The sequence below is a fragment of the Metopolophium dirhodum genome, chromosome 8, assembly GCF_019925205.1.
Source record: "Metopolophium dirhodum isolate CAU chromosome 8, ASM1992520v1, whole genome shotgun sequence".
NCBI lineage: Eukaryota > Metazoa > Arthropoda > Insecta > Hemiptera > Aphididae > Metopolophium > Metopolophium dirhodum.
In genome coordinates, this window is record NC_083567.1 from 32,820,808 (window position 1) to 32,831,475 (window position 10,668).

Here is a 10,668-nt window from a genome sequence, read left to right on the forward strand (position 1 = left end):
AACCTAATAATTGTATAATAAAAGGATAAGGATAAATTATAAACTCAAATAATATAAAAATAAAAATAAACAATGCAAAAGCAATTTATTATTCTGATTACTAGCAATGAGATTATCACATAGTAGGTAATATTGTGTTTGTTAAAAATAAATCTTATATATAGCCTTTTAATTTTTAAACACGCCATCTACAAATTATGCTACTAATACAATGCTATTGAGTAACTTTAATATGTCCTTCAATATATCTACCGGTATCGTGGATTTGTATATTTATTTTGACGGTCTCATTACAACTATGTTCGTTTGAATACAATTCTTTTTAACATAGTTATTAATCAATTATGAATAACAATAATCATAATTAAAAAAAAAAAAAAACTAAAGTAATGTATTATTATTTTGTACAGTATGGAGGGTTACATAGCATTATACCTAAGCCATAAAGCCACAAGTTAAATTATAGACTACTGTTTGGTATAACCACGTCTTTACATGTAATTCGTTTAAATTACATTGAATTATTTTCTTCTCAATAATTTGTAACATCAACGATATAGTTGAGAAATCGTTCACTATAAAATAATTTAAATATTAAAATGTGAATAAACTGAATTAAAAAACTCGATTTAAGTGCGACAATCACATTTTCAGGTTGTGATATTTTTAGGCAAAACACGTAGGCGGTGAGCTCGTAGAGTTGTTCACAAAATATCAATAGTATTTGTTATATCCGCGTTTGATACCTAATACGTGCAATTAATTGAAATGTACGCAGCTTATTCAAAGCGAATTACCTACACATAAACAATTCGAAAACTTTTAAGTTGACGCATGGTATGGACGGATGTAACGAGTTTAAGATGGTGTTCAGTCGACGCTAATAGGTTTATTCAAAATGAGTTTAGAAAATACGCTATACGCATCACATCTGTATAATATAGTAATATACTACAATGTATATAATTAATTCATAAATTTAGTTATAATTTATTTACACAAGTTGAATAAAATCAATACACAACATTATTTTTTTATTAACCAGGCATCTTTTTTGATGTGGGTTAAGTACAATAACATAATTACGTGTAATAAAACATAACCAATGATGATTGCTATTCCGGTTAAGACAGTCGGGTGTCCGAGTGTCCATCCTCTTAAAACAATGTTATTCAATATTCGACTAATGTAACACAATGGCAGATGTTCAGATACGATTTTCATGAATGGCATTTGAGCTTCAATTGGCCACATTATACCTAAAGGAATGAACAAACAACTTAAACATTTGACAAAAAAAACTAACAAGTACCTAGTACATTCATAAGGGTTTGAAACATATCACAAGACAAACGTACCAGATAAATAAATCTGCATCATGTTCCAACCAATAACCATGTTCATGGCTTCGGAACTTGATTTGGATATCCCAACGATTAACAAACCTACAATAAAATAGCACAAAACTAATTTCTCAGTAATTTAACGGCCGAGTGTTTTAAATTTAATTTCTTTTGAATTTTGATTAGACAAAATAAGAATTGAAATTAAAAATTGTATTCTTGTCTGATACGTGAAATATTTCCAACCTTGTCTCTAGTATAATATATGAAAACATTTAAATTAAGGTGATTCGATACCGTGATTTTCTGTTTTTGTCCAACACACACGCGACATAGGATTTTAGACTAGTTCTTTGCCAATCATACAAATTGATATAATAAGACGATAAGAATTCTAAAAACAGATTGAAATTTGTCGTCAAGTCTACTTGGAATCGATTTCCCGACATTTTTGATTTTTTAATTTTAACTTCTCCAAAAATTAAAATACGACAATGTTTAAATACTATTTTTTTAATATGATATTTATAGGAATTTGGGGAATAATATCAAACATGTGGAAGAGTCGATTTCAAGTAGACTTGACGACAAATTCAGATCTGTTTTCAGAATTCGTATCGCTTCAATAGATCAATTGGAATGTTTGGCAAAAAAACACGTCTAAAATACTATGTCACGCATGTGTTAGACAAAAACAGAAAATCACGGTATCGAATCGCCTTAAATACATGACCAAAAACATTTTAAGAGTAAAATTACAATCCTAAAACAGTAACTAGGTAGGTACATAGTTTAACTGTTAGTTGAAACTGAAACAGACATTAGTGAAAATTATACTTAAAATACTATCCGAAATGAAGAATAAAATAATCAGAAATACTATAGTAAGTATAAAATAAAAAAAATACATACCGTAGAGTAGACCTAACCATCCGGTTAAAAATATTATGAATACGAATGCAAATAGTCCGTTAGTAATTTCGATAGGGTTTAGGAAAACAAAGTACGTGACAAACATAACAGAAATAGTTTGAATTATGTGTATTACAGTTTGAATACACATTATTGAAATTACAACTTCTAGTATTGTAATCCCTATAAGCAAACAATTCATCGACATTTATTATAACAATGTACCTATTATTAAAATAATATTGTCCCGTTGTTTACCAGCTGTCATAGACCGATCAAGAAATCCTTCCATTTTCTCTGTCAACATAAATCCTGTAGATATTACGCTTGAGAAATAAAATCCTATCCTGGAAATATAATATATACAGGTTTAACAATTTAATCAATAATGAATGTTAAGTTGAAAATGCATTCATTTTTCTTCTGTTCAGTTTTGTATACGATACATTTATAATCTAGAAAAAAATTTAGAATATGCGTTTTAAAAATGTCAAACATATTTGCATGCCTTATGGCGCATAATATGCATTATATAAAAATATATATACTATATAGATAATACTGTAGTTCAAATAAAAATATTAACACCTACATAGGTATATATGTAATATATAAATATGTATTACTTTTATTTACCTATTGAAAAAAGTTACTAAATTTCAAAATTCGCAAACTTTGTTGCTTGTGGATCATTTAAAAATAGTGAAATAGGTTTAAATTAGAAATTAGAAAACTGAATATTGTAAAATGGTTCTTATTTGTTTAGCTCGTTTTAATAAACAAATTATGAGGGATTGCAAAGACCTTTTGTTTAAAAACAGTACAAACGGTGAAATTTTGCTGAGAATAAAGTTATATTATGTAGGTAGCTTCTTAAGAATACGTAACAAGTATAGTTATTATAATATGCTGCCACCACTAATTCGATACATATCTTAAACACACGTAAGTCTAATAAAGTTGCATCATATATTCATGTGTCTTGCATTATCACTAAGACTTTTAAAACTTGTCTAACCAGTTTCAATGATTCAAAAATGAGGTTAAAAGATGAATAATTTGGAGTCGTACATATCACGTGTATGTAAAGTGACCTACAGACTACAGCAGTACACACCAGCTACACATAGATCACCAACAATCGGTGATTTCATGAACTAAATCTTGAATAGAGGTACATTTCATTAAGATATTTAGAAACGAATAATAATTATTATTAATAAGACTTAAAGTAACTATCGAACTATGAATAAGGAGGTAAATATTAAGAGTATTGATCTACTAATTATGGTGATGTGATATAACACTTTTAGAGAATATATAAATTATACATTGCTAAGCAAATGTAGGTAAGCGTTAATAATAACACGTTATAATAATTCATGGTTAATTTTTTCAGTAAATCAAACATTAGTGGTGTATGGAAATACACCACCTACATGAAAATAATGACAATAATTAGCATATTTCAATTATATACCATTGATAAATAAAACACAAATTTAGTCTAATATGAGTGTTTTTAATTAATTAGTCACTACTATTTTAGTATTATTATTTATTGCATTTAAATTATACTTACATTGAAACAAACATAGTAGCTATACTATGAATAAATGTTTCAACTTTGTTTCCCACTAAATATGTAGTTCTCTAAAATAAAATATAAAAATTACATCGTTGATTTTTCAATAGTAATCAATATTTTATCAATTTAAATGTGTATTTGATATAGTTTTAAATGTTATTACTATATGAATTACACGAGAAAGCTACCATAAATTTCAATGAGTCTTGACATAATTTTCAAAAGGTAAACTTTCAAAAGGTTTATTCCTGGTATAGGTAGTCCCAAGGCTAAAATATCCCATTAATCCTTTTTTTACAATATAATAATTTAAGAATTTCAAATCGTAATGTTGTATACTTATATAATATGCATACCTAGGTGGCTAGGTGCTATTAACTCAATGGGTAACAACATTTTTTGATTTTTTTAAAATATAAAATCATAGTGATATTTTGTTTTTATAACTTGGATAAGAATAAATTGTATATTTGATAAGATTCTCAGTATGTTAAACTTGTATAACTCTGTTATTTTAAAAAATATAATGATATACTTACAAAAGGTTGCTTAACAAACTTTTCGTTGCACGCACGTGTACTATTTATAATAACATTTTCAAAGACATTAAATAGATTTCGAATGACTTGACTTTTTACCAAAACATCTAAAAAATTAAATATTATTTTTTTTTTTTTTATTATTATTGGTTAAGCATCTACTACATAGGTTATTAGCTTACAGGTGTTAATTTCTACATTAAATATTATATGTTATAAATATTATTAAATAGTGTTTAACTACCTATTAGAAATTAAACATTTGTAGAAACTCCTTTTCAAATTATAAAATCCTAAAAAATATGTTTTGAATACGGATTACGTAATTTATAATGTTAAAATTTATGACAGAGTTATTGTCGAACACAACTGGTTCATTAACCATTTAAAAGTGAAATCGTAAAAAATATTAAATTACCTACGATGATGTATACGGTAAAAATAAACTTTATTCGCATTTTCTATAATATTATTATCAGTGTGCAATAGGTACTAACTTCCAATATCGATATTTGCATAGGCTGCCGTATTTGATGAAAATTCATTGTTAGAAAACCATTGACCAAGAACATATTGTTGAAGTCCTGTACTAAAATTTTGGGGAAATTGAATGAATGCTACTGATTCAGCTTTTTTCACCAAAATGTCTCCTTCTTCCTGATTTTTAACTGAGATCTGAATAATAAGATTATACATAATGTATAATATATATATGTATTAAAACATTATACTACAATAATAATATTATATTAATTAGTAAATTCACCAAATTGTATTCTAGAGTTCGTAAACCATTCAAAACAGCACAGCTAAGAGTGAAATTATTAATATCTTCATAAATACATTGATTAATTACGATGTTCTGACAGTCGGTGATTTCTTTATTTTGAATAGCTATGTTAACGTTTTTAATATTACCACCAATAGCTAAATTAAAAATAATAGCTGCCAACATTGGAAATAAGATCATGAAAAATATAAACCTGTTATGAAAAATATTGTTTTTATTTTAAATTGTTATTATGACTTGAGTATTATTACTTACGTAAAATCCCTCAAACAAATGGCTAAATTTTTCTTTATAAATGCCCCAATTCTAATTAATGATATTCCGTTGTCAGAGTGCAAAATGTTTGATGATACATTGGTATTTTTGAAAATATTAGCCCTCTGAGTTGTCTATATGAAAAAAATAATGTTATAAACAATTATATATAAAGTTTTATAAAATTATTAAAATTATTTTACTTCATCAAATTGTTGACTAGAACATAACGATAAAAAGGCTTCTTCTAATGAATTGGCATTTTGTTTAACCAATAAGTCTTGAGGGGAAGATTCTGATATTAAAACACCATTTCTCATCAAACCTATCTATAAAATAATAATTTTAAATGGGAAAGAAACATATTACGATTAATGAGTAATATTTATTTGTAACCATCATTTTAGAGTAAAAGAGTTCCACTACGATGAATGTACCTATTCATTTTAAAATTACATTGTGTGTTTTTATATTTAATTTTAATTGTTGTGTTTTTCATCATATTTCGGATTAAAAACAGCTCGATCATCATAATTGAAGATATATTTTAGTAGAAAATTGGTTCTAGTTTGTACTTAGCGAATAAAAATAAAAAACTCTCAACACTTTTAAAAATACTAAAAAACTAAAAAAAAATTACGGAAAAATGGAAATTTTACACAAAACCAGTTTTTGACTAAATCAATTTTTTTTTATTTGTTCATTGTCGCAATTAAAAAATTAACGTATTTAAAGTTAAAATATTTACGAAATCCATCAAAATCACGAACATTTGCTAATTATTTCGTAGTACCTATATTAGATTCATAAGTTTTTAAATTTTATCACTCAAAGTTTAAACATTTGATACAAGATTTCTTATAAGATTATTCACCGGAAAATAAGGAAAAAAAGTTTAGTGTAAGGTCACGATAATTTTTTATGAGCGTTTGATTTGAACAAAAAAATCTTAACTATAATATATAATCACAATTATTTTATATACCTACCTACATTTAAAGTTCTAATTTTGGTGAAATTGTATATTCAAACAAGGATATTAACAATTTTAGTTATTTTGTTGTTTATTTCAAACTTGTACGTACCTATATATTATTATATCTTAATATACACAATGCCATTTTATAAATATCTTTAATATACAGATTAAATATATAATGAAATATACGTATGCTAATAGACTGTCTCCGCTCTGAATCGTTTTTCGAATGCAATGACTATAATAATTAAATAAATTTAACATAATATATTATAACCTACCTACTCAATGATGAGCTATATTCGAGTACTACTTAATACTGTTCTGCAATACGGTTCCTAGTTTCCTGTTTTTTTTTTTTTTTTTTTCATAATCGTTTGAAGTTTAAATCTTACAAAATTCGTCGAAATCACAAAAAAAATATATAAGATCGCATAATCAGCATTATATACCTAGACATTTTGTAAATTGTTTTAAGGTATGACCTTTTAGGTGTTTTGAACAAATTTTGATGACATTAAATATTCGTATGTACAAAGGAAAAAATTTGGTTAAAATAACATTTTAAATACCTATAGTTATCCTGTGCCATAATGTTGGTGTGATAAAGTAATAACCAACATCAGTTATTATTTATTTTATAATAACGATTCAACATCTAACGTATTTTTATTTTTTTATTATTCATAAAATATTAATCATATAGAAACATAAAAAATTAATTTACACATTACCTAGGTACTTAAATTATCTTTTTCTGTACACGATGAAATTTGAAAATAATTTGTTTTTACATTTCAAGCTATTTATAGGCATTTTATATATTTTTTAGTGTTTTTTCTTTACGCTTTGATAGAACAAAATGTACCTATGCTCGGTCAAAAAGTACTTGATATTTTTAAATATTCGGCTAAATAAAATATAACCGCATGAAAGTTAGCAATTTAGTCAAAAAAATGTAAATACTTTACGATAAAAACTATAATAGTCTCAAAATATTATTTTTATCATACTTAAACTAAAACAAAACAACTTTCATTAAATAATTAATTTTAATTTTAATAATATTTGTTTTTTCTTACAGTTTGTGCTAGGTGTGCTTCTTCGACATAATGCGTTGTAATTATAATAGTTTTGACTTGCTCCTTCACCATTTCCAATAGTTTCTGCCAAATTCTAATAATATAAATCATTGTTAGACTACCAATTAATTATATCATCCTTTATTAAGTATTACAAGTTGCAGCTTACTCGTATCTTAGTACTGGGTCAATCCCTACAGTAGGTTCGTCTAATATTATGATTTTTGGATCATGAAGTAACGTGACGGCCAATGAAACTCTTCTACACTCACCTCCACTAAGAAAACCCATAAATAATTCTTGTAAAATGTATGCAAAATATTACCAAATAATATCGGGAAACACAATTCAGTTATAATTTGAATATAAATGTCCAACCTTAGATCTTTTAGCAGTGTGTTATCCTGTGGCAATCTTAGCCAAGTAATAAGTTCTTTACTTTTACTAGAAATATCACTATCATTCATTTTATATAATGAACCATAATATGTAAATGTTTCACCTATGGTAAGCATCGAATCTAAACACAAGTCCTGCAAGAATACGATTTATTTATGATTACTCTAACCTTAATCAAGAAAAAATTATTAAATTTCTTACTTGAGGCATATATCCAATATCTGAAAAACTACTAGGATTTATTTTAACGATCCCAGAATCCAACGAAAATTTTCCAAGAATAACGTTTATTAATGTGGTTTTTCCACAGCCACTCGGTCCTAAAAGACCATATCTAAGAAACGAACGTTTTTCAGATATTTTATAATTGCATTGAATAATACAATAAAGAGCGATCCAATTATCGTACTACGCAAATTTCTCAATAACTTTTGGTCATTTCGAAAATAATAATAATTGAATACGCAAAAGTACCTACCTACTTACATTTTTGGAAAAAATACTAAAAACTATTTATGACAAAACTAAAGGTATACCGTTGGTGATGCTAAATATATTAGGTATCATTGGCCATTGTGTACACTACTGTTGTATTAATTAAAATGTTGATTATTTTTCTAATGATTATAATAAAGAACGTTAATACTTACATGGATCCTACAGGTACACTCATATTTAAGCCATTTAGAACACAAGTGTCCGTAGAAAAATGTTTAAAGGCGTTTGAAATACATATGGCTAACTCAGGTTCTACCTGGATTTGTTTAGTTCCTTCAGCCATCTTCAATAGTATTGTATTACGCTCAACTATTCTCTCCTAACACAATAACCATTCAAACATTCAATCATATTTGCTAATAAATTGCATAATATTAAAATATGATTTATGAGTAATAATTATTATTAAATGTTTAATTAATTTGAATAGGTATTAGACGTGTGACAAGTTTCCTATTACAATGCATGATAATAAATGAATGATGCTTAACGTTAACCTTGATAGTTATCACGATTCACAAATACTATTCAAACTATATTTTCAAAGGTAAATGGTTACAAGTTATAATTTTATTACGAAAAGAATACATTTAATTTTTAAATAAGTACTTTTTTTTATTGTATAAAATTACCCGAACTTGACTCGTTATTTTACTTTTATGCCGACCAATTGTATGTTTAGGTACTATTTTTATATATTTATAAGTCTATCACATCAAATATATTAAGTATGTCAAATGGTACAATTACTTCCGTAAATAATTTTCATTTAAAAAAATTCGTTTTACCGGCATATGTCATTCAATATTACCAATTGATTTTTTTCTAACATATTTTCAGGAAATTAATTGTTAAGGTTAATGAAAACTTATCGCTATAATAATTATTAGGTATGCTAGGAGTCTTTAACGGTAGACGATAAAATGGTTTTTGTTTTTGAGATCTTATAGTGTTATATATTATGGAGTAATGGGGTGGACCATATCAAATGACAGGCATGTCGTAATTTTCAAATACACATAGTTTTATAGTCAAATTGTTAATTCTCTGTTATAACTTAGGTACATATTTATATATAATACAATATATATAATACAACATATAATTTTTCGCAAACAGCAAATACTACATTTAAATAATTTGCTATTGAAGGACTTTGTTTGTTGTATAACCAACTATGTACCAATTATTTTAACAACAATTCCTGAGAGCATTGAGCATCGTCATTAATGATCAAATAAATAAATATTGTATGTATAATATGTAGTACGTGTGTGTATATATTAGATGTGTGGTCCAAAAACGAAAGCGCAGCTTATCGGCTAAAAATTAGTCTTGAATTAACGTCTATATCTGGGCGTTTTGTAGAACAATCCGACAAACAATAATTTTCGAAACATATTAATATCATAAGCAACTCATACGCGAGTGCATATTATTACGCCGTGTCCAAAGTGAATGCGTCCGATGAGTCGGAAAACAAAACGGCTTGAAATTTCGTCGCATCGGCCGCGATTGGAACGGCGCACGGTCAGAATAGAAATCGCAAAGCACTCGCCGGATTTACTTTGGACGCGGCGTTAGAGTTTCCAGGCATTATTATGATTTACGATATTATAAGTACCTAGGAATATTGACATTATAGTACGATACGCAAATAAGACGTGTGTACTATTCAACTGGTCTATATAAATGCAATACTATAAAAATCATCTCAGGCGGGTCTAGAGAAAATGGTGAGATTATTGAAATATTTTAGAAAGGTTACCACAACACTGTGAAGATCCTCTCTAAAATAAACATAATAGTAAGGAATCGGTAATCATAGGGTAATTACAGTCATTCAAAATTACACCACTTTAGGGCTCTATTATTTATTTGGGAAACGTCACATGTCATTGTTATATAATATTATGTATAATCGAACTATTGTAATTGATTAGGTTGGCGATTACTATTATGATCTTCATTATTTAAGAAAATCTCATTCCGATTTATATGACTTTTAACTCTCGTTGTTATATTGCCTATTGTGCGTACAAGGACATGCAACAGTATATGGCTATAACTCACTTGACCACACGTTACGTCAATCCAACTGAAATGATTAATTGTTTGCACATCATATGTCACGAATAGTTAAATTGTTAGCTTTTATAATGAACACTATACACGACAATACTGTTAAGATCCCACTACTAACAAGGCCGTGTAAATGTATTAATACGGTACTTATCTGAGTTGCTTTCTCACGCAAATAATATGTATACCTTTATACCTATT

At 26.9% G+C, this 10,668-nt stretch overlaps 1 protein-coding gene across 2 annotated transcripts; it reads right to left on the reverse strand.

Moving 5' to 3' along the window:
* Positions 1-111: 111 nt before the first annotated feature.
* Positions 112-8,720, reverse strand: LOC132950787 (ABC transporter G family member 23-like). Of its 2 annotated transcripts, XM_061022346.1 has the most exons (15): positions 8,538-8,720; positions 8,089-8,221; positions 7,867-8,021; positions 7,658-7,765; positions 7,489-7,582; positions 5,631-5,756; positions 5,428-5,561; positions 5,149-5,365; positions 4,880-5,057; positions 4,383-4,489; positions 3,838-3,908; positions 2,514-2,602; positions 2,256-2,438; positions 1,359-1,445; positions 112-1,259 (listed from the first exon to the last, which is right to left on the reverse strand). In XM_061022346.1, exons 1-15 carry the CDS (start codon positions 8,666-8,668, stop codon positions 1,027-1,029), a joined length of 2,046 nt encoding a protein of 681 aa, XP_060878329.1. In that variant the 5' UTR covers positions 8,669-8,720; the 3' UTR covers positions 112-1,026. The 2 variants fall into 2 exon arrangements, with proteins under 2 accessions (XP_060878329.1, XP_060878330.1); XM_061022347.1 differs by lacking the exon at positions 8,089-8,221 and having other exon boundaries at positions 8,538-8,635.
* Positions 8,721-10,668: the final 1,948 nt, after the last annotated feature.